The sequence below is a fragment of the Lipotes vexillifer genome, unplaced genomic scaffold, assembly GCF_000442215.2.
Source record: "Lipotes vexillifer unplaced genomic scaffold, Lipotes_vexillifer_v1.1 scaffold155, whole genome shotgun sequence".
NCBI classification, from domain to species: Eukaryota; Metazoa; Chordata; class Mammalia; order Artiodactyla; family Lipotidae; genus Lipotes; species Lipotes vexillifer.
The window spans coordinates 1,900,332-1,927,720 of record NW_006779813.1 but is presented as its reverse complement, the minus strand read 5'-3'; the positions used below and the strand labels follow the sequence as shown (position 1 = coordinate 1,927,720).

Genomic DNA, 27,389 nt, shown 5'->3' with positions numbered 1-27,389 from the left:
CCTCCCCTCCACTCTTTCCCCCCAGAAGACCTTCACTAGATTCTTGCAGATTATATCCTTGGAGACGGGTGCAAAGCTCAGGTAACCTTGCCTTGAGCTCTGCAAGACAGGGGATCTGGATCTAAGGAGAATGACAGCTGCATAATTCTGGTGAAGCCTTTGTAAAGACCTGTCCTTGGGCAAATACAAGATGAAAGTATGTGAGTCCACTCTGTTGAAGATAAATAATCTATGCCGCAGGCCTATCCCCCAGGCCCCTTCCTGCCTTGGGTATTTGGTGAGGGTAGGGGTGGAGCAGAGCGTTCCTTATGGTCTTTTGCTCTAGCAGCCATGAGGAAAAGGTGGGGGAATGGACACGCTGATTTTCTTTGAGGATAAGAGTTAGCACTGGTTTTCTTGATCTACTTGCATCCCCACTTCTTGACCTCTGATATACCCCACTTCCCCTCCCCACCTTGCATCATGATGGCTTCTTGGAATTATTTGGTGGGGTTTGGGGAAAATCCTTTCCACGCTGTCCTCAGATGAGAATGAGTCGATCCTGCTGTAACAGAGAGTGGTGGATCTTACCAACAAGAAGATGGGACAGTTGCACAAAGCACTAGTTATAAGTGCTCAGTCTGAACTGTCAAGGGCTCACCTAAAAGCACCCAGCAACTACACTGAGGCCTGTCCTAGGCATGCATTCAGTGCAGCAGCTGAGCCAAGTTCTTGGGCAGTTTAACCAGTCAGTGAGCAATGAACTGAATACTGAAAAACAGACTTCCGTCAGTCTCTGATGGGCCCTTGTTGTCAGGCAAAACTTACACCTGACATTTCCAAAAGTAATATATCATTGCTGAATGCGACTACTTTTTTGATCTAGTGGAGAAAATTCAAGAATCGATGCCTTGGTTTATGTAATATTGACAAACTGGATGTGGCAGCAATTGACACAGGTTTTGACAAGGATGGTTCAACACCCCCAATATGGAACCTGTCAAGTCAAAAATAAGGAGAGTAAATAATTAATAAATATTTGTAAATTAATTTAATTAATTAATAATAATGTTAAAATAATTTTAACAATGATCTCAGAACCACAAAAATTGCAGGTTTTCAGATCCAGAGAGCGTGAAATAAAAATCTGAAAGTGGAACTTGCAGCAAGATAGAACTTACTGAGAGGCTAAAGTCTTTCCATGGAAGACTTAGGAGCAAGATGGTGCCAGAATCTTATAGGCCTCCATGTTGCCTGAAAAAGGGCTGTGAGTACCCAAAGCAGAAGGAATGGAGAAGCTCTTTCAATTCATAAGTAAAGAGCAAAGAGGTATAAATCATCACATGTGGATATATATTGGTATTTAATAATAACAGGTAGAAGTTTTGTTGTTGTTGTTTGTTTGTTTGAATCCCTAATGTTTTTCCAATGAGATGGCCTAATTTCTCTCCAATAAAAATCAAGCTATTGTCACATGCCACAGTAAAATGGTGGCTCTCTCTGGCTGTCCTCATTATCCCCTTCCCTGATGATAGGCCCACAGTGGGTGCTTTGTGCTATCTCCTCGTGAGGAATCCACAGAGTAGTCAGAGATATAATAACTCTTCCACAGTGAGTGAAGCCACTCACTGCAGGTTAGCAGGCCCTGCAACAATTTTCCTCGATGCCTATTATTTCACCTTTAACCCCGTTATTCCAGGCCCACCTCAGCAACATGTACTTGTGTAAATGTCAGAGTCTGCACGTGTCTTTAAAGTCTTCTCTAGGTTAAAAGTGTTGAGGAAATTTTGGTCTTGCTGGGAGATAATTGTCCACAAATATTGAAACTCATATTTCACATGGCATTAAATCACCAGGGCTGCCCATCAGAACTTGCCTGATCCAGATGAAATCTGCTGAGTTTATGGCTGCACAGAGTGTCATAAAAAGACCATGAAGGACAAATACGTTGAAATGTCTTTGTTTGCAATGGAGGACATGAACTTGAATGAATAGGGCCAATCAGTGAAAATGGCTGAGCTCTATCGCATATCAACAGCCACACTTAGCTCCTCCCTCCTCCGTATTTCAGCCACTGCTGAACATTTTTTTCCACTGAGGCTATCATTTCTCTCCCTGTGCTTTCAGATTCAAACCCCGCAGCATTTCAGGCATGCTTTCCATTTGGCTTGAGCATTTTCTGAACCACCTGGCATGACAGCCTCAGGTTTGAAAGAAATCACGGAGGGCTTGAAACTCTTACCAGGGAACTCCTAGCAACTTTGGAGGAAGCTCTACACTTAGGCTGCAGAGTTCTCAACAACTTGATGGAGCCAGTGTCCTATCCTTTGTAGGAGTGAAGCCAATTAAATTATGGCCCTATAAGTTCCTTGAGTGGGAAAGTCTTGTCCTTTAAAAATATACTCCACCGTTGGCCACCATCTCCAATATCAGCAGTGATACTGTAGCTTTACTTTATTTTTATTTGTTGTATTCTCCCTTTTCTCAGTCTCTCTGAGTTTTGCTTACTCCTGGCCTCTTTTAAAATACTTTTTTCGGGCTTCCCCGGTGGCGCAGTAGTTGAGAGTCCGCCTGCCGATGCAGGGGACACGGGTTCGTGCCCCGGTCTGGGAGGATCCCACGTGCCCCGGTCTGGGAGGATCCCACGTGCCGCGTGAGCCATGGCCGCTGGGCCTGCGCGTCCGGAGCCTGTGCCCCGCGGTGGGAGAGGCCACAACAGTGAGAGGCCCGCGTATCGCAAAAAAAAAAAAAAAAAAATACTTTTTTCAAGAATATGAACTTGGATTACTTAACAAACCAAGGAAAACAATGAAATAAAACCTCAATGTTCCCAATCTATCTTAATGATTTCTAGTCAGAATCAACCGAAGTGATTTCTTAAAATATTTTTGAGGAAATTGGATTAAATGAAATAACCCTTAATAAAAAATGCCAGAGTTAAAAATGGAATGCTTTTGTGATCAGGTACTAATTGGGAGTAAGAACGGTGGCAGTGGTCTCCAAACTTTCTTGCTTGTGTAGCCTTTAAAATAATTAGAAAAACTAAGTACTTTCTTTCATTTATAAATCAACATCTAACATTTTTTTACCATAAATTTAAATGACAGCAAAAGATGCAATTTCTATGGTATTTTTAAACTCTATATTTACAGTAGAGAATAATTATATCACTCAAGTGATATCACTCAAGTATTTCCAGTGGAATTTAAATACAATACCTATTTGATACTCATCTTCATCCATTTAAAAAATATAACAATAAGGAATTTAACATAAAGTTGACATCGTTTTCAAATAGATGACATGGGCGGGACTTCCTCGGTGGTCCAGTGGTTAAGACTCCGCACATTCAATGCAGGGGATGCGGGTTTGATTCCTGGTCAGGGAACTAGGATCCCACATGCCCCGTAGCACAGGCAAAATAAAAAAGGGAGATGAAATGTACTGTTTTCAAGAATAATAAAAATAGATGGGGAGTTGAAAAAGTTTTTTAATAGGCGTGTCATTACATTCTTTAAATTAACAACAAAAGTTTGTTGTAATGATATATCAGCTGATAACTTGATTAGGTCATCCTACAGTTTTGTTGAAAGTAAATTATTGGAAATATCTAGGCTTATGAGAGAATTATTATCTAGTCATTAGAGTCATTTTTCCATACCACACCTACACCAATATTTCCAACTGTCTTTTTCATTAGTGTTCCTAAGGTTTTTATAATTGGGGACATATATCATAATAAGATTTCTGGTGGGTAACAGGTATGCTTTCTTTTAAGTGGAAGAATAGTTATTACTGGGAAGACAGGGAAGAAGAAATTTTAGGAAACAGACTTTTCCTAAAAATCCAAAAATTGATTTCCTTTGATGTATCATTGAAGGAATATTCCAGAAGGTAGCCCCCAGGTTTATGCTTATCCCAATTAGCAGATCACTGAACTAGAGTTCAAAAGGCAAAACAAAAAAGGGAAGGAGTTACAAGAAATTAGTCTTTTCTGGTTTACACTATAACTTGAATGTCATGCTTCACATGTAACATTTTATGCTGTGCTTTTTTCATGAATGATGCTTCAGACTCCAATGAGAAAAGTATTAATAGTTTTTAATGTTACAGGTGTTCCTTGGGAAAATGCTTAACATTGTGTTCTGAAAAACAATAAAGTAACAGGTGAATGCTGTGTTTATTAAGATAGTGTTAAAACCCTAGTCTGTTTCTTTAATGTCTTTACTGTCTGATATTCATAATTTTCAAGGGCATGGGCCTATGATCATAGCATGGGATGGAGAGGAAAGTTAAACACCGATATATTATATTATGTGAAGAGTTGCTGATGGTAATGTTGTAAATGGTGTTACTTCCCTTTGCTTAGCTGTGTTCATGCTACAAAAATGTTCTTTTAGACTCTTTGGTTCTATTAGGTACCACTGTGCATCATTTAACTCCAAAGAGGAAAATGAGATTTAATTAGCTAAGGCACATATTTCTTTAAGTTTTTCCTCTTTTGCTTGGGTGCAAATTTAGTATAAAACCATTCAGATACTATTATTTGTTTACTTTGCATTATTGCAGTGACTAACACCAGAGGACCATATAAATCACCACTTTAATCAAGCAAAATAACTTTTTACTTAATTAACTGGAAAAAAAAGGAAACAGTATTGGTGTGAATATTGATGATAACTGAAATGTAAGATTTAAAAGGAAAAAAAAAAAGATTTGAAAGATCTTAAAGGTAGACACAATTAAAACAAACCCATTGTGTGAATACGATTGTATAATGGCTACATTTGATAATAAAATTCTCCTGTTTAAAGAATAATAATTTAATCAGTATGCCTTTTCTCTAAGAGTATGTGATTATCCAAGAAGAATGACAGAAAAAGAGGATGAGCACTAAAAAGTCTTTGACGGTGATGGTTTGGAATATTAGAGGCCTGGTGTCTAGGAGGAAATATGAAGAATATCAAAATATCTTTGAAAACATTTGATATAATTCTGGTCTGCAAGCCTTTGTTCTAAACCCTGTATATCTTAGAGTGAAGCAGCTGAGTAAACTTCCAAATTAGAACCTGCTGTTCCACACCCCTGGAATTGTCATAATTTTTAGCTGTGCAAACAACACATAAACAATTGCTTTTGGAAGAGCTAGAGTTATTTAGGTATAAAATCTAAATTTAAATGTTATGGCAGATGAGTCATATGCTTCCTACTGATACCCATCCTCCAAAAGACTGGTTAAACTCCATAAAACCAAATAAAACAAAAAGCTAGGCTCTACAGTCTTTGTACCTTAAAAAGTTCTAATTTCTTGTTTTAAACAGAAAATTGGCCTTTTCAGAATGTTTGAGTCGAAAGACAATTTTTCATGGGTCTCACATTTCAGCATGTCTCATGAGAGAAGGCACTGATTTTGTTCCAGGCTGTCTTTCTAAGGATGTTCATATAACAAACAACCTTGGAAGACAGAGTGTCCCCTCTAGAGCAAAGTTTTGTTTACTATCCAGTAAATTAAAGATAATGTCTCCCTCCAGGGGAAAAATCAGGCTGGCTTACTGTCTATTATAAAAGATTTGGGTTCCCTAAGCTTGGGGTTCCTCTCCTCTAAAATAACCCAGTCTATGCATAGGTGTCACCTGGCCTGGTTCATAATGCCCTGTGGGTATTGGGGCTTGGGGAATTTGTGCAAATCCTGATAGTCTGGCTATTGCTATTGCTATGAATAATAAACTGTCCTTTGTCTCTGACCAAGGAGTCTTGTGTCTTTTGCCAAAATCCATGAAACTGAGGCTAACTTGTAAGCTTGCAAGTGGGCTCAAATACCAGCCAGTTTACAGTTCCTGAGAGTTTGGTTCCTTGTGGCTATGGTATGATTTTTCTACAAAGATCTTTTATTGCTATTATTAACTTTAGACTTCCAGCTTACATCTGAGAAATTTAACGTGATTGTTAAGCCTGAGATAATCCACTGAAATATTTCTATAAGCTCTAACACTAATTAAGTAAACAAATTCCAGGCTCAGACTTCTACATATTTCTCTTAGGAAAAGCAGAAAGGAGTTGTCTCAAATCTTTTTTGGAAAGAGTTAAGTTCTAAAACATTCAATTACTAAACCAAGGTAGGAATTATTATCCCATGATATGACTAATCTCAATCTCTCTCTCTCTCTTTTTTTGTTTTTCCCACTCCAGGGGAAAGGTTGAATCTTGTATTTGGAGCAAATATGGAAATTTGGAAATGAATATTTTGGCTAACACCATACATTTTTTTTAAATGGCCTTGATTTTAGTAAATTTAAAACATGAAACTTCTTTAGTCATCAAATGAATTAGAGGTGGCCACACATCCTCAATTGAGTAGTTTTACTCAGATATAACTTTTGGTCATGGGGTTCCCCACAAACCACTGTTATTTCTGATGGCCTAGATATTGACACAGATTCATACTAGAGGAGATCAGGATATGTCAACCCTAGACTAGAGAGACAGCTCCCCTTCATCACAGAAGCTGAGAGAGTTCCAGAAACTTTTTTTGACTCATCTAACAAATATTTCTTGAGCCCCTATTGTGGGCCAGGCCCTAGGTTAGGCTCAAGGAAACAACAATGAACAAGCCAAAGTTTGTGTGCACACAGGACACAGAGTCTAGATTAGTTGCACCAACTTAGAAGAATGGACAGTTGGGTGTTTCTCAACCTAAATCACACCTTTCACCTTTCACCAAAGACTCAGAATTTTCCGTAACACCTGTCTGATAACCTAGAAAGCTCTCTTGACTATAGGTAATGCAGAAATGAACCATATTTCAAGCAACACATGTATTTTCTTTAGTCTTGACCTAACTGGAATGGTGTGCATAGAAGGGAGGTGAGGAGGACCATGGCATCATAATTCAATATGTGGCTATGGAGCATCTGCTGTGTCTCCTGATGTGCCTTAAGCAAAATGACTGCTGGGGTCAGTGCTGGCCTTACCAAAACTATACATCTCTTGTCTAGACTATGGCCAGATATTTTAAAATAGCACTAATAACTAAGTGTATTGAGTCCATGCCACACACCAGGCACTACGCTAGGTACACGTCATACAAATGGCTTTGTTCAACCCCACAGTTACACTGTGAGGTGGATCAGGAAGCTGAAGCCTAGGGAGATGGATTGACCTGCCTGGAGTCCTACACTGTAGAGCTGTGATTCAAGGTCAGGCAGCCTAATGCCAAAGCGTAGTCGGAATTCACACACTCTGTTGTATAGCCTCCACAGGCTTTCTGCTCTTCTAAACCTCCAAGCTCATGTCCCCCTTAAGGCCACTTGATGTTATTATCCCTGATCCTCCTTTATTTTTCTTCATCACTTGCACCTCCACCTAAATGTTGACACTTCTCTCCTCCTGAAGTTGTATTATACATGCATTCATTTTCTGGCTTATTGCCTGTCCCCACCACTAGCTCCACTGGGGCGAGGTGTGGCTCTCACTCATCCATCCCTGAATCACCAGCAATGGGTACCATGCCCAGTGGGTTGTGGTGAGCAATCCACACGTGCTGGACAAGTAAGTGAGCAGATGAATCCCTAGCACTGTCTCCCTCTCTCCTCTCTCCAAGATGCTTTCTTGCTGGAACTCCTGCCTATTTGGTAGAAGAGATTGGGGGAGGTGATTTGCTGTCACCTGTCATTCAGTCTTCAGTGTAAAGTTCCGCTTGAACTTGTGAATACAAAGGCAGTTAAAGGATGACAGTCATAGCCTCATTACAGAACTTAATATGGGACCTTGGACAAATTCCTTCCATCTGCTCTAATGAAAAGATGTTAGTCATGAGATGGAAGAGGCGTTTAATTAATTTATGGACATAGGAATTTTTGGATTTAAAAAAGCCCTAATAATTGTTTTTTAAAATTAATTAATTTATTTTTATTATTTATTTTTTATACAGCAGGTTCTTATCTATTTTACACATATTCGTGTATACATGTCAATCCCAATCTCCCAATTCATCCCTCCACCACCCCACTCCCCTGCTTTCCCCCCTTGGTGTCCATATGTTTGTTCTCTACATCTGTGTCTCTATTTCTGCCTTGCAAACCGGGTCATCTGTACCATTTTTCTAGATTCCACATACATGCGTTAATATACATATTTGTTTTTCTCTTTCTGACTTCCTTCCCTCTGCATGACAGTCTCTAGGTCCATCCACGTCTCTACAAATGACCCAATTTCATTCCCTTTTATAAAAGCCCTAATAATTGTTGTGAAAAGAACAGTCACACACATTTTTCTGAGTTACACAGACTGTTCTAAGGAGGGCAGCTACACAAGTATTACCTCGGATGAACTCATGAAATAATAACTTTACGCCTTGGGCTTGGGCTTGGGCTCATCTCTGCTTTACTTTTGAAGCCCAAGAAGAAGAGAAATCGTTATGTGGCTCTATGTCCTCATAATGTCAGGACTTCCTGGTTCTACCCTGAAGCTTGAACCACAATAAAAAAGTGTTCAGTTATTAGAAGGAGCTAAAATGATCAGGACCACCCCAGAAAGACTGGAAACTCAAGTTAAGATTTCGAACATATTTTAAAGTGAGAGATGAATCGTGAAAAACGGAATGTTTCATAAAAATCTCCAGTAAAAGCAGTGGGGTATATATTGTGACTTTTATTTGATGGAAGAGTTTTGGTATTAGTTACAGAGAAATGGAGGGCAGAGATTCTTAACCTCGGGCTATGAAACCCTTCAGCAGGCTAGTGAAGCCTACAGATTCCTTCATAGAATAATATTTTAAATGTATAAAATAAAAATATGAGATTACTCGATACCAAGTTCATGCCCCCTCCTGAATTCTAGATTCCAGGGTACCCCTATTTATCCTAAAATCAGGGAAACAGATGACCAGAAAGTAAAATGATGTAGGGCATACACTTTAACCTAAAAATAGAAATACTTTTTGACAAGAGAAACTATGTTGTGATCTAATACAATGAAGGAATGTTGTTCTAAGCCAACACATATTTTAAAAGATTTAATAAAGATGATTTAATCTTGCTTTGATTTTGCTTTGGAACAGCAAGTACTTTTCCCTTTATACCCCTATTTACACAAAGGATTTGCTTCTATTACAAGTAACAAACTCTCTAAATGAAATACCTGAGCAGTAATCGCATCAGGTTAATAAGTTTTAAAATGCATTCATGATCTGGTATGAAAATTTGCTCTTAATAAAAATCTTCTTTAAACTCCAAATGGTTCGTGCCAATGCTCTAGAATACAATTTTGGTGACTGAATTGGAATTCTTATGGTATGTTTTCTTCAGAAAAGAAAAAATGAACTGCAGCATGAATATAAACAGAAATGGCTAACTCTTAGCAAGAAAAAAAAAAGGACAATTATTCAGATCTCTTCTAAAAACCCTAAGAGAATTGACAGTCTCAAGCCACCCATGTGGATTAACTGCTTGTTTTCCTTAGAGGGAATGTTTGGGATTCTGTCTCCCCTTCTACCCTCAGGCGTGAATATCCGGATCAGTGCTTGGAACAGCAAAATTACAAGTTGAAGAAACCGTGAGATGAAGGGTTATTTCCTTTTCCCAAACTCAAACCTCCTTCAAACTGAGATTCTCCATCTCATTAGCATTGCTTTTGTTCTAAGAAATGCTCAAAAAGACTTTCTTCTCCATGTGAAAGCAAAAAGCAAAGGTGTCCCCCAAAAAATCTGGGACTACTTTTAGATACTCTGTGTCTAAAAGTAGGAATTAGTGAAAGTCCCAAATAACTCTTTATGACCTGACAAAGAAATGCCCTAAATGCCTCCAACTGCTTATTTCTGAGCACTGCTAACTCTCCTGCATCTTTTCTTAGAGGCAAAAACAGAAAGAGATTTTTAAAACTCACACCACAGTTGACACAGGAGGAAAGGAGGCAAGGTACAACCTTTAAAAGAATGACATAGCTGTTGAGGATATGACAAAAACTGGTTAGAACAGATTATGCCCAAGATGGTGGAAGATTTGACTTCCAGAGGACCTTGAGCCTCATTATAAGCTCATTATAATACATTAGCTATGCTAAATGACATACACACAGGCATCACGACAGTTCCAAAGCCAACCATCAAAGGCCAAAAAGTGGGCCATGGCCCAATTCCTGGAAATCTCTGTCCCTTCCCCAAAATAGTTGGAATAATCCTCCCACTTGTTAGCCTATGAAATTACCCAGCTCATAAAAAGTAACTACCCCATATTTCGGGGCCTCTCGCCTTCTGAGATGGCCCATGCTCTGTCTGTGGAGTGTGTATCTCCCTAAATAAACCTGCTTTCCCACTTAACTTTCAGGGCAGAGTCCTCTTGCCTGCCCTCTTGTATCCTTCACAAGCGTCCTATATTAATAAAGCTACTTGCCTATCACTTCGCCTCTCACTGAATTCCTTCTGTGCTGAGACGTAAAGAACCTGAGGTCCATTAAATCCTGTGACCAGGTGTGTGGTTTCAGCTGGGAGATTGTGGGTTTGAGTCTCCGCCTAAGCCAGAAATTTTGGGTTCAAGTCCCAGCTGAAATGCAGCTGGATTCGAGTCCCACCTGAAGGAGTGAGATTAGAAGATTGTGGGTTCGAGTCTCAAACTGAGGTGTGTGGTTTCAAACTGATGGATTGTTTTGCAAAAACATGATGGTTTCAGGAGGAACAGGAGCTTCTGTGGCAACCTAGTGTTCCCAGCTTTCCTGGTACTTAGCCTACCCACTAGATAGCCTGACACAGACAAAGAAGCACACTTCGAGATTTTTCCTGTATATTCACCTTAGTTTTAAAGTTCTTCTTTCCCTCTCCTCCTTAGAAACATAAATGTACCCCTGCATGGTTTCCAAACAGATATATACAGTGCTGACTTAAAGGGACAGAAGGAAAAAATGTGAGATGTCGTGTCTTCCCTCAAAGAGCTTACAATCCAGTAACCACATTCTGGTTAATAAACCAAACAAGCATACAGAAGCAGTACACTATATCATTAAGGACTAAGGTATTATCAAGTGGTAACTTCCATTTACATCACACACTGTAACATCCAAAACACCTGCACATGCATTAGTTCCCTTGATGCTCACCTATGCTCTGTGAGATAGGACAGGTATTATTACGCCCAATTCATGGATTTAGAGAGAGCTTCAGAGAAAATAAATGACTTAAAAACATATAACTAGTAGGCAGAAGAACTGAGATTAGAACCTAGGTTTTGCGATTTTCAATTCAGGCTCTTTGTAGCCCAGAACTGAACTAGTCTACACCAGAAATAACTAGTAGTTCATACAAATAAAGACCTTGAAGAAACGGAGTGAATTCATAAAAGAGATAAGACTTTCACTGAGCTTTCAAGATAGGAGGGACTTGGGTAGAGTACGGGGGAAGGAAAAGAGGCCACAACAAATGCTTTCTGTCTCTTGACCTGGGTGGGGAGCAATGGGAAATAAAAATGCCCAGAGAGGCAAAGCATTGCCTCATGTCACAACGCCAGGGGGCATCATTCTCTTTATATCCCATGTGGAATCTATATGTGTTTCTATATGAATGGTAGCCCTGAAAGAAATCTCCACAGACTACGATGTAAATGGTGCCCCTTGGAGTTGTGCAAATACTCTGATGGAGTTGGGTGGGATGATGGAGACGCTTGAAAATCACACATCTTTTCCCTCCAGGATGAGTGATACAGTCATGGAAAGAGCATGGAATTCGGCTTCAGATGTCCAGAGTTCTAGTCCTAAATCTGTGTGATCTCAATCTCTGAGAGTTTCTTGTTTGTTTTCTCTAAAAGGAAAATGTAGGACTAGATCATTTCTAATCTTTTCATCTTGAAAGGCATTTGGTTCTTCTGATATGGAAGAAAGTGGGAAGCCATGGAAGACTTGTGAGCTGTGGTGACATGGGGAAGATGATTACTTAGGGAATACTCGTATGGAGGACGGTTGGGTGTGGGAAAGGCCTAGAAGGGGAAAGAACCACAAGAAGGGTCTCCCAGTAATCTAGGGATGAGACTGAAAGCGGTAGACTAGGATGGCAGAAGTGGGAAGGAAAAATGAACACAGGAACCCTTTGTGAGGGAAAATCCAAGAGCATTTATTTGGTCATTGACCGGATTGGGAAACGGGCCCAGAACGTCAGACCTGAGTGACTGGCAGAGTGACTACCCCGTGGAAAAGAAAGACAAGTCCCCTTGACGTGAGGGGAATAAGAATTCAGCCTCAGCTTCTTTGTGTTCAGCTGACAGTGAAGCATCAAAATGGAAAAGTTCAGCACTCATTGGGAAAAAGGGAACAAGAAGTCACGCGAGGCAATGGAACTGGAGATACGTGACAGTGGTCAGCTCAAGGGAGACAATTAACATTCCTGAGAAAATAAATATGAAAGCTTTTATAATGCATTAGCAAAAGAGTGTTTTTTGGTTTTATAGCTAAAGAAACAAAAGCCAAGAGACAGTAATGAAATGACCTCATGGCTTCTTTAGAACTAGATGGAATGGAAGCTAGTCATATCGTTTAACAAGTAATATTTTAATTAAAAGAAATCCATGTCTATCACAGAAACTGAAGACAGAATACAGAGACTCTGACCTTCTGAAATATTTCTTTCCAGATTCTCATCTATTCTCTTAGTCAAGTTTATCACTCTGGCCATTTTGTACTGTGTCAGTTTAGCTAAGCTGCAACTACATTTCCTTCCCTGTGTAGTTCTGGGTAAGGGTTGCCCAGAAGAGAAGTTTGCCTGAGACTTGGAAGGCCAAAGTGACACTCAGCCCTGTGCTCGGGGGGTTGGCGCCCTGGACATCAGCGCAGGTTGTACACAGTGTTGTGATCCGCCGGTTCTCCTTGTTGGCACAGGGAGCAGCCAGTGTACCCAGACCTCCTCCTCCAACTTCTCTAAGTGCCAGGCCAGGCACGTGGGCAGGGCTCTGTGGGGAAGGACATCAGTTTTTCCGCGGGTGGCCTCTGCGCCATCAGAGTCCACATGGTGAGAGACAGCTGTGGCTTCCAGGTTCTTCTTACGGATTCCAGTTTGCCCTAGCAGGGTCCCTTGTCTTTGCTGGCCCCTGCTCTGCATCCAGCTTTTCCTGCCACCAGCCCTGCTGACCTGCAGAGACTTCAGGCTGCAACTAGATGCAGAAGCCACAGGCTTCACAGACTCCACCAGCTTTTCTTCGCAGCCCTGATTAGTGAGTGACTTTCTGTTTTGCCTCGAACCGTCCCCTCTACCAGACCTTTGCTTGCTCAGCAGCTCTCACAATTATGCAATGTCTAATCCCTGTAGAAAATTCCTTACCTCGTATCACTCACAGCAGTTCTGCTTTTCTGCTAGGACTGCTCACACTGTCTTCTCATCCAGGCCTTTCAATACCTAGCCTCCCTTTAATTGACTGTACTTTGTGCATTTCACTTATTCTCAAGGGATCATTAGCTATCAGAAAAGGGTGATGAAAGTTTTTTTTTTTTTTTTCTGTACGCGGGCCTCTCACTGTTGTGGCCTCTCCCGATGCGGAGCACAGGCTCCGGACGTGCAGGCTCAGCGGCCATGGCTCACGGGCCCAGTCGCTCCGCGGCATGTGGGATCTTCCCGGACCGGGGCACGAACCCGCGTCCCCTGCATCGGCAGGCGGGCTCTCAACCACTGCGCCACCAGGGAAGCCCGGGTGACGAAATTTTAAACTTCATCTTAATATCTCTAAATAGGCATCACGATAGACTGGGAACCAATATTAAACCATGGTGTCTGGGGACATTATCTATAGGCTTCTGGTGCCTGGGCTGGAAGCCTCCAGAGCACCCAGAACTACCCAGCTCCAGCTGTTAACAGAGAGAAAGAAAGTGCTATCTTGTTTAAGCCACTGTTATTTTGGTCTTTATTATAGCTGAGCTTGAATTCCAACCAATATACACACTAAACATTATCTTAATCAAGTTTAGTTATTCAACTAAATGCACATCAAAAACTTCTGCATTCTCATCATTATTTTCCTTCTCTTTTATCCTGTAGCTCAGCCTTATAAAAACTGTTCATGCTTGCTCAGCTAGCAGAGCTTCAGAAAAAGAGAGACTGTCTCTATCCTGCGTAAAATGCAGTGGCCCATTAATAGCCTCACGTGATGGACAATAATACACTATTTTCATTCATTCTTATTTCTAATATATCTTCAAGGAGAGGACTGAACTGACAATTAACAGTTACTATCAAGACCAACACAGTTCTGCCTATTCTTGTCTTGGCCATTTCAGAAGACAAGAGATGTTTTCATGAGAGCAGGTCACTTAACTTCTCTGAGATTCAGTGTCGTCATTTATAAAATTTGGTGAATACTTTTCTTCCAGGCTTGTTGTGAAGGTAAAATGAAGTGCTCCAAAATATGTAACAACTTCCTAGAGCAGTGTTTGACATAATAGGTGCCAATAAATATTAGCTGAATCTAAAGCTTAAATTACGTATTTTTAAAAATTAGTATAGAATACTATTTAAGGAATTCTAGGAGGTAAATAACAAATAGCCTCCAATAATTTTGTCCAAAATCAGATTGAGCTTCCTGAAAAGGGGACCTCTTGCTCTAATATAATAAAGTATCAAATGGTATGTGAGTGACCGAGGATTTACTGTACTTTTCAAAGTTACCCAAAAACTAAAGAGGAGAGTGTCATGAGCTCGGGAGGACTCTTGCCATGAATAGGTTGGCTCTGGAAGTTTAAGATCAATGTCTCTCATATTATAATGTGTGTCATGTCATAACCTCTGCCAACCTGAGAGATCCTCTGAATGAAAACAAAGAGGGCATCCTTTTCTTAATTGATCTGTGACATGTCAAAAGATTGGATCAAGAAAACTGATGCAAAAAAAGAAATATTTTTAGTTTCATGATGAATATATACGGAAAAAAAGATGCCAGCAAAGGGACTCAGTGGAACAATAAATACCACCTGAAGTTTATCAAGTAAGCAAATCTTATTGATATAGAAAGGTTCACAGACAAGGTTAAGTTGATTCCTTGGTACAAGGTAGCACTCATATCTTGCTCTTCTAATAGACTTTAAAGAGTTTCTGAAAATAACAATTTTTAAAAGGTGCTTACTCAAATTTCATTAACTTTATGTATCAGAGTGGCCACATAAGTATTGTTATTGCTGCATGTTATGGCTCCCCAAAATTCATATGTTGAAACCCTAATACCCAATGTGATGACATTTAGAGATGGGGCCTTTGGGAAGTAATTAGGTCATGAGGGTGAAGCCTCCATGGTGGAATTAGTGCCCTTATGAGAAGAGACACAAAAGATCTAGTTACTTTTCTCCTCTCTCTCTTCCTCTCTCTCTCTCTCTCTCTCTCTCTCTCTCTCTCTCTCTCTCTCTCTCTCTCTCTCCCCCCCACCAACGTTATTATCTTTTATTTTTGGTTAGTAGGCACACATTATTGATCAATCCACAGACTTAAAAAAATATATGTTTCTCAGAAAAAAATAGTGGAAAGAACTTTAATGATTTTATGGTGTTTATGTATTTAAATTACCACTTTCATAATTTGTTCTAATCAATCCTAAAGTCAGTGTCGAATTTTGGGGTTCAGCTTGAAAAAAGAAAACCTTTGGAACTTACTTTCAAAGAATGTCTTAAAGTAGTATTAAAATCAGCTACAGTTTGCTTTTTTTGAGATTATAATCTCATTGGTACTGTTTACCAAAAGCAAGACAAGAGTCTAAATCTTGTATGGAGTATCTACTATTTTTCTGTCTCTCTCTCTCTCTCTCTCTCTCTCTCTCTCTCTCTCTCTCTCTCTCTCTCTCTCTCTCTGTCCCATACAGCAAAAACTCTGCCTCTACAAACCAGGAAGAGAGCCCTACTAAGAACTGAATCTCCTAGCACCTTGATCTTGAACTTCCCAACCTCCAGACTGTGAGAAATAAATGTTTGTTCTCTAAGCCATGGCAATCCAAACTGATTAAAACAAGTGTCTCACAGGTGCACACCCAAGATAATTGAATCTTGAAAGAATGGTAGAAACCTGTCTCCAGGAAACTATTCGTTAATGATGTTTATCACTTTCAGTCTTAAGAAGCAGGGTCAGGGTCCAGGAACAGGTCAGAGAGAGCAGAGGTTGATGGTATTGTAGCATTTCCTCTATCTGCCCATGCACAACCCCTTATGGGGAAATCTGTCTACTCATAGTGCGAAAGGAAGGGCCATCTTCCAGATATCAGTGCTTTAGATCATGTAGTCCAATCTAGCCATAGCTGCTTAGACTAAAACAATTCCTTATGACCTGGCACAGCAAAAAGCAGTTTACATCAGATTCCCTCTATGGAATTTGAATGAATCAGTATCTAGAGACTGATCTCACATAGACGTAGGAGTAGAAACTAAAAGATGAGGAAGCAGAGTTGAAGGAGAGGCCGTATCGGCCATGTGCAAGTCCAGTTATTAATTAACTGAGATTAAGCAGGCCAAACCTGCTGGTGGCTGACCAGAAAGAAGCAGACACAGGGAGTATAGCTCAATCCATTCAACCAAAATCTCCTTGAAGACAGGGACAGTATCTGCCTTGTTCATTACTGTTTCCCTAATATTGAGCATAGTTCCTGGCTATTAAAACAATTAGTCACTGGGTACATATCATTTGAATCAAGAGTTAAGGGTGGATCACTAGGACAAGCCCTCTCCAGAAACACTGTCCAGCGTCTGGCACCAGAAACCTGCACGTGTTCATGAGATTCCTTCTCCTTCAACACAGCCTAAGTCTTCTCATTATTCTTGAACCTCCAGCACTTCCCTTTATGGGTGCAAATTTGTCTGCTCCTTGATCATTGTAAACAAAAGTTTCAATATCAACTCTGTAAGAGAGGAAAGGAAGGAGGAAGAAAGGGAGAGAGATGGAGAGGAATGAGAGGGGGAGGGAGAGGTGACAGGTAGGAGTTGAGGGTGGTAGAGAGAGGCTACCCTTGATTTTTAAGCACATCATTTTCTAGTGAGGCGTAAAAAAGACCCTTCACAACTTCCCTACAGAGAGGTTTAGACTTTGGATGTGAGGCTAAAAGATGAAAGAACTGCAACGAACGACCTGTTCTAGCAAACTCGAGTTTGCTCAAGAGAAGTGATTAAACTTTGTCACTGCAATAGACTGACTATATCAAATAAAACAACCTTGTAGCTACCTCCCTGTAGATTGTTTGTACTATGTTCAATGGGAATGCATTGACTCCCATTGTCCCGTTTCATAGGTAGAGTAAAGTGCCCCAGGAGGTTACTCTAGCGATCAAATATACTTCAATAATGCATTATCCTTCCCATAATAATTCCTTCTTAATTCCCTTCTTCTTCGTTATTACTGGAATGCATCTACTATTGTGTCTTTAGGAAAATCTAAACACAATTTTTTTCCTTGCACCTATGATGAAGGTAGAGAATGATACAGAAGACAATGTCCCAGTAAACTTTGTTTTCATAAAACAATATATTCTCTTGAGCAACAAATATCTTTCAAGGTCTGATTCATTCCTAATCAACTGATATTAAAGTATCCTCATGTGACAGATGATGGGAAACTAATCCTTGGTTGAATACTAGCTCTGCGCATTTCACAAGGCAGATATAAGCCAACCATACTTTCCTCATTAGCAGAAACATCAGGTGGCCAATATCATCCCCATCTTCCCTCTAGTAGTTCCATGTATAAGGTACTGTAGCAGTAGGATGCTCTGACGGGCCAAAGATAATATATAGCATTCATAAGGGGAGAGAGGGAAGGAATACAAAATAAAATACTTACTTGGTCCTAGACCAATTGAAAATGCAGCAACATAAACAAGCAAGCTGGCCAAGGACAGCCATTTCAAAAAAGCTGGGACGTCCGCAGGGTCTGTGATGATCTGGTATTCAGTTTGGCTTAGTCCAGCATTCGATAAGGATGCCAAGGTCGTTTCTCCTCTCTTATTCAGGTCATTTCTCATGGGCCTTAGTGAGTTTCTGCTGTGGGAAGCCATCCCTTTAAAGGATTCTCTAAGAGTGTCATTGCTGGCTGACAGGTTACCTGGTCCATAAAGCACAGATTCATCCAAAGACTGGTTGATAGGACTATGGTTTCTGCAGATATTGGTAAAGTTCATATGGATGTTGAGATTCACGATGCCCATGGTTACCAATGAAGCTGCCATCACAGAGGAGCCGACACAGAGGAGGGTTTTGCTCCCGACATGGTCTACAAGCAGGGTGGCCGGGATGGTGCTGAGGACCTTGACAACCCCAACCCCTGTGGAGGCGAGGCTGGCTGCCTCGTTGCTTTGGAAGCCAACGGACTTCAAAACAGTGGATGCATAGAATAATATGTTTGGCTGACCAGTGATTTGTACAAAAAATACTAATGTTAAGCCTATCATGATTCGGGTCCTCATGTTGTCCTTTGAACGAAACAGATCCCCAAAACTGTACTGATATTCATCTTTCAGGGAAGATTTTATCACAGTGAGTTCCTCCGTGGTATCGGAGATGGCTCTCAGCTTTCCGAGAACCTTGCTAGCAGCTTCCTCGTGTCCCTTCATCACCAGAAACCGAGGACTTGGAGGAAGAAAGTACATCGCAATCGCCTGCAAAACTCCCAAGGGAATAACAAGGCCGAACATGTATTTCCAGCCGTGGGAAACATTGGCAAACGCGTAATTTGAAATGTAGGCAAAAAGGATGCCAATGACAATCATCAGCTCGTTCAGCGACACAAGAAGGCCTCTCTTGTGTTGGGGAGCAATTTCTGCGATGTAGACACACGTGGCGATGGAAGAGAGTGAAATGGAAACCCCAATAGCAATGCGTCCCGCTATGAGAGCCGCATAAGATAAACTGATGATCAAGACCAGGCTCCCAAGTCCAAGGAGGCAGGACGACAGGATGATGGCGGCCCTTCTTCCACACCTGTCAATCAGCACCCCTCCAATGAGAGAGGCCAGTAGGGCTCCGATGAGGAGGGAGCTTACAACCATTTCCTGCTCGTGGCAGGTCAGGGCTAACAAGGTTCTTATCTGCAGAAGAGCCCCAGAGATGAGCCCAAGTTCATACCCCACCAGGAAGCCGCTGACAGCAGCCGTGACAGATGACAGGAGAGTAAACATACCGCAACCTGCAAGCAGAGAGGAGAAACAGGTCAGTTCTGAATTGTGTGTGATGGAGACTTAAGCTTGTCTAAGTACGTTTTTCATAGCACTGAGTATAAACACATATAATCATAGTCAAATAATACACCAACCAAAACATGATTAAAGAAGGAAAAATCCTTTTTCTTTCATTTTTGGGGAGGAGCGGGGTGGAGACATTTAGAAAGTTATTTCTTCTATTTGTGATGTGATGTTGGTTTTCGTTTTGAGCAGACAGATATGCGAGATAAGCAGATGACAGATGATGAGGACTGAACAAACAAGAACATGGTTTCATTCCTGCCTTGGTGTTGGATGAGAAATTCAGAGAGCGTGGCTCCTCGGGTCCCGCTGTCTAAGGCAAACCCTTGAGGGCAGGATACAGAGCGAAGCAACCTCCGGAAGAGCCCCAGTCTTCCCAGCGTGGAACCTGGGGCAAAATGAAGCACAGCCTCCAGGAAACCTGCCCTCCGGTCTCCTTGGCCGCAATCGGGCCACTGCTGGCTTTTGCTGAAACACATGAGGGTGTTGGGGGAGGCCGGGATGTGAGTGCTGGGCTGGGTCAAAAAGAAGGAGGCGGAAGTAGGTGCAGGGAAAGGACCCGCCAGCATCCATCACTCACTCTGAGGAAGGAGGAAGGGGCATGGGACGGGGGGAAGGAGAACAAAAGGGGCTTTATATGTTCCATTCTTGTAGGGTTAACATCTGAGGGAAAATGGTGAAATGTTAAAAGTCATTAATTTTCGGTGGTAGGTACATAAGTGTTTGTTACATGTCTGTAACTTGTCATAACAGAAAGGATACAAAACAAAAAGACAAAGGCTTAGAGAAGAGTATCACAGGTCCAGGAAACACTAGTTTCCAAGGCTGGAGCACAGAAAATCACTCATCCTGTTTTAGGAGCTATGAGATGCCAGGACGTCATGTCATGTATGGGGGCACAGCATGAGCTTGGGGAGGGAGGTGGGAGGGGGCATCAGTGAAAGTGGGTAGGTAGAGAGGGAACACTTCATGCAAGGCCTGGCAGGTCACAGTGACAACTTTTTATTGTATTCCCAAAACAGTGGGGTCCATGCCCACTGACCAGTAAGAGGGAAGACACTCTGAGCTTCTTGCTGCTGTGTGGAGACTAGTTGTCAAAAGGCAAGACCGGTAGCAGGGGGTAGTTTGTCGCCTTAGTCTTGACAAGAGACAGTGCCAGCTTGCATTTGGGTGTGAGGAGTGGAACTGATGACAAGCAGACAGATTCAAGAGTTAATCTGGAGGTAAAAACGATGACAGTTGCTCGTGAATTGGTGTTGGAGGGTAAGGAAGTGGGTCAGAACCCAAGATGGCTCCCTGGTTTGAGCAGTCTGTTGGGTGGTTTTACAATATTCAGTACCCTGTATGCAGGCTTATGTACTATATGGGCCACAGGTGGACCTAGGGAAGAAGCAGAAGGGACCTGGCTGTGGGCGGAGGTGAAAGGAGAAATGGAAATCAGAAGTTCCACGTTAGACTTACTAAAACGGTTTACTTGTTTTACCTGTAAGGTGTTCCAATTAAAATATCAGGTAGTGGATTGAGCATATGGATTTGGAACTGAAGAGGTAAGTCAAAGCTGGAGAGATGTATTTGGGATCCAGCAGTGTGTATTTGGTATTTACAGCCACAGGGATGGGAGAGATCACTTAGGGAGACAGAATAGAGGAACAAGAGAAGCAAGACGAGGACGAGGACCTAGGGAATGCCAACATTTAGAAGAGGAGGCAAAAGCAAAGGCCATGGAGAAGCAGCAGAATGAGATGTGTGTGAAATGGACTAGAAACGTGTGCTTGGACACGCAATTATCACAGGCTGAGCTAAAGCTGTTCAACTATGCCATTGCTGGAGTAGGAGGTGTGATTTTAAAATGCCATTTAGGGCTTCCCTGGTGGCGCAGTGGTTGAGAGTCCGCCTGCCGATGCAGGGGACGCGGGTTCGTGCCCCGGCCTGGGAGGATCCCACATGCCGCAGAGCGGCTGGACCCATGAGCCATGGCCGCTGAGCCTGCGCATCCGGAGCCTGTGCTCCGCAACGGGAGAGGCCACAGCAGTGAGAGGCCCGCGTACCGCAAAAAAAAAAAAAAAATGCTATTTAGCTTTGGTGAAAGGAGCAGGTCAGATAAAGGTGATCTGACATCGCTTCCTACCACAAGTATCCAAGGTATTTTACATCTCTGGGATCCTGATGGCATGTGGAAAATGGGAGACTTCAAAAATAAAATTTAAAAAGCATCAAATATTTAGATGGAGGAGCAAATAAAAATGCAATAATCCACAATAAAATAAAGTTGATGTCTGAGCATTGCAAATACAAACCATTAAATTGAAACTACATCAGCAATTTAACCAGCTAATCAGAAAACAAATATTTAACATCATTACACAGCAGGCATCTTCCTAGGTACTGGGAGATATCTCTATATATGTACAGGTATCTTTCTATATGTATCACAATGAAACAAAACAGACGTGGTTCTTGCTCCTCAAGAAACTTAACATTCTAGTGATATCGCTATTTTCTATTATTTATTATGTACTCTTTTAATTTTCACTTCGCAAAATGACTTTGAAGTACTTTCATGCTCTCAATTTCCACATATTCTTTTTTCCCACGTGATCTTAACAACAAATTGTTCTACCACAGGTGATCTGAGTCAGATTCTCACATTTGGATAAGAATATCACATTGCTCCGTATCTCTTCTTGTCATTGTTCTTTATACCTAAGTTTGATGTGCTGATTAGGGTGTGTGCTCTGGCAGTTGGTCTCCAATATTCAGGTTGGAGAAATAAGTGACTCTGGAGAATGAGGCACTTGAGAGGCAGGTTGAGTGAGGCACCCCAGAAGCAGATTTAGAGGGAGAGAGGGCGGCATGAGCTACTGAGTCAAGGACACGGGGGAAGAGATGCGAGAGCTGTGTGAGTAGCAGAAGACAGTCTTTGCCACCTTGTCTTTCTCCTTAGCCTTCCTTAGTTTCCCCGGTTTGTTGTATGGGAAATAGTGCCTCCCTAGAAAAAGAAAGACCCTTTGAGATACAAGAGTTCCTTCCTTTGATGCTCTATTATCCTACTTTTTATTTTTACTTTTTTACAATAAGTTTATTTATTTTTGGCTATGTTGGGTCTGTTGCTGTGCACGGGCTTTCTCTAGTTGCAGTGAGCGGGGGCTATTCTTTGTTGCGGCGCACGGGCTTCTCACTGCGGCGGCTTCTCTTGTTGTGGAGCACGGGATCTAGCCACATGGGCTCAGTAGTTGTGGCTCACGGGCTTAGTTGCTCCGTAGTATGTGGGATCTTCACGGACCAGGGCTCGAACCCGTGTCCCCTGCATTGGCAGACGGATTCTTAACCACTGCGCCACCAGGGAAGCCCTCTATTTTCCTACTTTGGAGAGAGTCGAGGCGGTGGGTTAAGGAGGAAAGGGGATGGGGGGAGAGGTGCAAGTCCCAAAGCCAGCTTCTTGTGGTCTTGGGGAAATATCCCCTGACATAAGAGAGAGCCCGCCTTTTCTTCTGCTTTCTGGACTTAGCTTCATATGCCTAGTTCTTTTATTCAGGATTCATAGGACACTGACAGACTAGGATGTGTGCAAAGGGTCTGGAAACCATCCTGGTTTGTCAGTGTCCCTCTTGAGACCCAGCAGCTAGCACTGAGTATAATTCTTTAGAAATATAATAAAATTGTCTCCATATGAATAAAAAATTCTCTTTACAAAATTACAAGTTTTTAAAAATTATATATCACAGTATTATCTACCTATCTATCTATCTAGACAATTTGCCTTCAAACGCTTATACAGTTGCACTAGGACTTTCTATGACCCTATACTCACATAGGTTGGGGGCAGGATACCAACACAGGTTGTATGCTACAGAATTAAGCTATGGTCTTTACTGACTGAATTTTATTTGAAGGATATATCTTCCTCATTATATGCTTTAAGGGCTACTGACCCAAACTAGCTTCCCCACTCATCTCACGACTGCTGTTTATTACTGCTGAGGTTCCATTACAGTCCTCAGGCTGCCCATTCAGGATCTGGAATTCTAATTCAGTGTGGAAGGCTAGACCCTAGCGCTTCCAAGATCTCAACCCTGTGACATCTTGGACTTCCACCATGGGAAATTTTCCTGGTGCTATTTTACCATATAAATAAAATGAAGAAAGACATAGAGTGGGTTTTTCTTTTTCTGTGTCTACTTTTTGGTTGATGATGATAGAAGCAGGATGCTACCCTATGGATGCCAGAAAGTAGAGATGACTTTTCCAAGAAGTCTGACAGAGAACGGGAGGAAAGAGAGAGAATGTCTGCCTAAACACGAATGGCAGAGTCTGGGGCAGCTGGGTGGACTGAGGAGAAGCAGCCAGCACTACAGGAGAGAGGAGGGTGAGGAATCATAATTAGAGCCTTTTCTTTCTTTTTTTTTTTTTTTTTTTTTTCTTGCGTTAGGCGGGCCTCTCACTGTTGTGGCCTCTCCCATTTGCGGAGCACAGGCTCCGGACGCGCAGGCTCAGTGGCCATGGCTCACGGGCCCAGCCGCTCCGCGGCATGTGGGATCCTCCCGAAACGGGGCACGACCCCGCGTCTCCTGCATCGGCAGGCGGACTCTCAAGCACTGCGCCACCAGGGAAGCCCAATTAGAGCCTTTTCAATAAACATCCAGCCCCGAAGCCAGTCCGCACTTGAAGTTCATGGTGAAGTTTAGCATTCCTGGCCATTTGGCTCACGGTCTCAATCCACGAGGGCCCTTCTTTACATCCCAGTGTCCCCCCAAAGATGCCATAGGGAATTCTCAGCCTTTTGTGGACATCACAGAAGTAGAAACTATCTAGAAACTTGCAAGTGGTACCCACAGGCTCCTGGGTCATGCCTACCCTCTGGGTCTGGCTGCTTTGTTAGACCAGCTGTGTTGCTTTTGATGTGATGATAATTCCTTAGTAAGATAATAAAGTAAAACTATTCCTATTGGAGATGTGATCACAACTCAGAGGCTTTATGCAAATGAGCACTGAGACCCACATCCAGGGCACAAAGGACAGGCAAGCCCCACAGGCTAAGAGGCTGCAGCCGCTTTCACAATAGCTGCATTGTCTCCTGCTCACGGTGACTCAGACAGAACCACAACTTTAACTGGCAAGCACATGAAACACTCCATTTTTCACAATATTTGAGTTTCTGCCCGCTTTCTTCTTTCCTTTCTCCCCCATGTGCCTATTATAGCGTAGGTACATAATGGACACACAGCAAACACTTGCCAGAGGACTGAATCCGACAACAGACTGGAAAGCAGCGTGCACACAGAGGTCTTTTTTCAGCAGGCAGCCAGGTCATTATACAGCTTGGCCAACTGTGAAGGCTTCACACACTTAAAAGACCTCCTACTTCATGCTTTGCTCGAGAAAAACTTGCAGTGGCCCCCAAATGGCCTTGCATTTGTGTTCTCCTCTTTCTCTGCTCCTTCCCTCTGAATACCTTTAATCCCAACCCATCATTCAAGAGTCATTTCAAGTGCCACCTCCCCCATGATGACTACCCTGCTCTGCCACCTTCTGCTGTCCCACCCCAGCCCCTCTGCACTCCTGCTGTCCACAGAATGCAGGGTTTCAGATATATGAAGGCATACTTCTGTCACTCATTTATTGACCTGTTTGTCTTCCCCTCTTACTCAGAAAGACCTTGAAGGCAAGACCCCACTTTCTTTTACTTTTTTAATTTATTTTTATTTATTTATTTGGTTGTGCTGGGTCTTAGTTGCTGCAGGCGGGCTCCTTAGTTGCAGCTCTAGGGCTCCTGAGTTGTGGCATGGGAACTCTTAATTGCAGCATGCACGTGGGATCTAGTTCCCTGACCAGGGATCGAACCCAGGCTCCCTGTATTGGGAGCATGGAGTTTTAACTACTGTACCACCAAGGAAGTCCCCAAACCCTGCTTTCTTTACATCTGTATTCTTACCTCTAGTCTTTGGCACAAGGTCAATCCTCAATAAATATCTGTCGAGTGAATAAATAAATGAATGAATGGTAACAGCACTGCAAATGCCAATCCTTGGTCCTCTCTTCCCCATGGTTGGTCAACAGAGTAAGGTTAATAACTAGTATGACTTAAGGGTTAGCACCTGGAACTTTATATTTACATAAATGCTTAGCATCTGAACAACATGCAATCAGTATGTCTATAGCGCTTTCAGCACTGTTATTAGCCAGTTAATATGGCACCATTTGCAGGGACTCTAAAGTGTTCCACTGTCACTCGTATATTTATGTTTTATTTAATGTCAGCCCCATGCACAGGCTTGTTCACTAGTCACTCAGATTCCATGTTTAGCAGTCTCCTTTCTGGAGACCAGGTTTTCAGGTCCCAACAACAGTCTCCAGGCACAATTCTCAGGCCTTCTGCACCACTGGTTGTTTCTGGAAAATGCCTGCCCTTTCCCAGACTTGTGTTTCTCTTCGTGCTGTTGTCCCTCATTTATGGCATGTGGCACATCTGGCCTCCCTCCTTCACAGCCTAGGGAAAACTGAGTCTCTGAAGATCCGGCTCAAATATCCCCCCCTCTACAAAATCTTCCAGACTCCCTCTCTGTGGTTAGCATTAATACCTCTTCTCTCTTCTGCCTTTGTGTCCAGGGCCTTACAGCACTCTGGATTAGTCTGTCTCCTGCTTAGATTGGGAGTCCCTTGAGAGTAGAGTCTGTATGGGGGGTCCACACAGGACCTGATGCCAGAGCTCTGCAGAGGCTATTGGATGCCCAGGAGGGAGAGCGCTGGCTTAATCAGATAGCTCCCTTGTACAGAGGGTTGTGGTATGGCGTTTCCAACAACTGTTAAAAGTTCCAGATGCTGCCTCTTGGCCTTGGACCATGTGTGGTGCTCCCTGTGATGGTAAATATTGGGCACTATCCTTTATCTAACCACTCTCCCCCCACCCCTCCCCGTACCCCCATCCTCTCTTTAACATGCAATGAAACTCAGAACAACAGAAAATGTGGCCTTCCTCTATACCTACTATCGTTTGGACTTTCTAGGACAAAAGGGTAGGAACTTTACTTTCTTTCCTTTTATTTTTCCAACCCCAGGTAGTACTTTCACAGACACACTTTTCTGAAACTAATCTTCTCCAAATTCTGTTGGCTGGGGAGGTACAAAGAAGGGACCTAAGAGCACTTCCCTGCATTTTGCTCTGTTGTTAACACTCCTTTTCTGCCTGATTCCTTGTAGGACTTTCATTCTTTTCTTTCTTTCCTTCCTCACTTTCATCTTTCCTTCAATGTGAAACTTTCACCAGGACAAGTCAGAGTACTTGTTTCTTCTAAATTTTTTTTTGCTACTGGTTGAGTTCTACTCAGAAAAGATTTCCTCTAGTATATTGGGGGGGGGAGGGGTTTCCTTTCCATTTGTTTTGGAATAACTATTTACATGTTAGCTAAATATATTCATTTCCTCATCTCTATCTTATTGTTCTTTTTATGTACATCCTATCCTAGAATAGCTTCTCTTATTTATCCTCTGCATCACAGATTTCAGATAATAATTCTGCTCTTGTAGTTTTAGACTCTGACACTTTACACATCTCGTATTAGGTCTATTAGCATCTCTGATCTCAGCTAGTTCCATCTTCACCTCAATTTACTCTTATCACCAGATGTTGTCCTGCATCTCTTTTTCCCACAGAGTCCACTTTTTTTTAATTATAGAGAACAGAAATCAGATGCTGTCCAAAATGTATTTGTTCCCTATAAAGAGAAATCTTAAAACGCATGCTTTGCCTTTGTATTTAAAATGTGCCTGACAATAACCAGATTGCCACATTCTCTTTACCCAGCCCCCAAATCATTTATGATATTTTTGACGGCAGGAAACCAAAAACCTGAAAAACAAGGGCATTTATTGTTTACTTTGTGAGAAGACCAAGTTGAATTTGGTGTCTACAAGGATTCACACTCTATGAATCCTTCTGTTCCTGCCTCCTCAGAGGGTTGGCTTTTGTCCCCAATCTGTCACCATATGTGCAAGGTGGCTGTCACAGCTCTAGATATTAGATGCTTTCACAACCAGACTCAAAGGCAGCAGACAGGGCTTCCCCGGTGGCGCAGTGCTTGAGAGTCCGCCTGCCGATGCAGAAGACGCGGGTTCGTGCCCCGTTTCGGGAAGATCCCACATGCCGCGGAGCGGCTGGGCCCGTGAGCCATGGCCGCTGAGCCTGCGCGTCCGGAGCCTGTGCTCCGCAAATGGGAGAGGCCACAACAGTGAGAGGCCCGCATA

General features: G+C 42.3%; 1 protein-coding gene across 1 annotated transcript in view; it reads right to left on the bottom strand.

Annotated features, from left to right (window-relative positions):
* The window catches only part of SLC2A12 (solute carrier family 2 member 12), a 56,791-nt gene that overhangs the window by 18,010 nt on the left and 11,392 nt on the right, over positions 1-27,389 (bottom strand). The window contains exon 2 of the mRNA XM_007452988.1: positions 17,753-19,093. Within this exon, the coding sequence (XP_007453050.1) occupies positions 17,753-19,093 (1,341 nt within the window). The remainder of the gene's footprint in view (positions 1-17,752; positions 19,094-27,389) is intronic.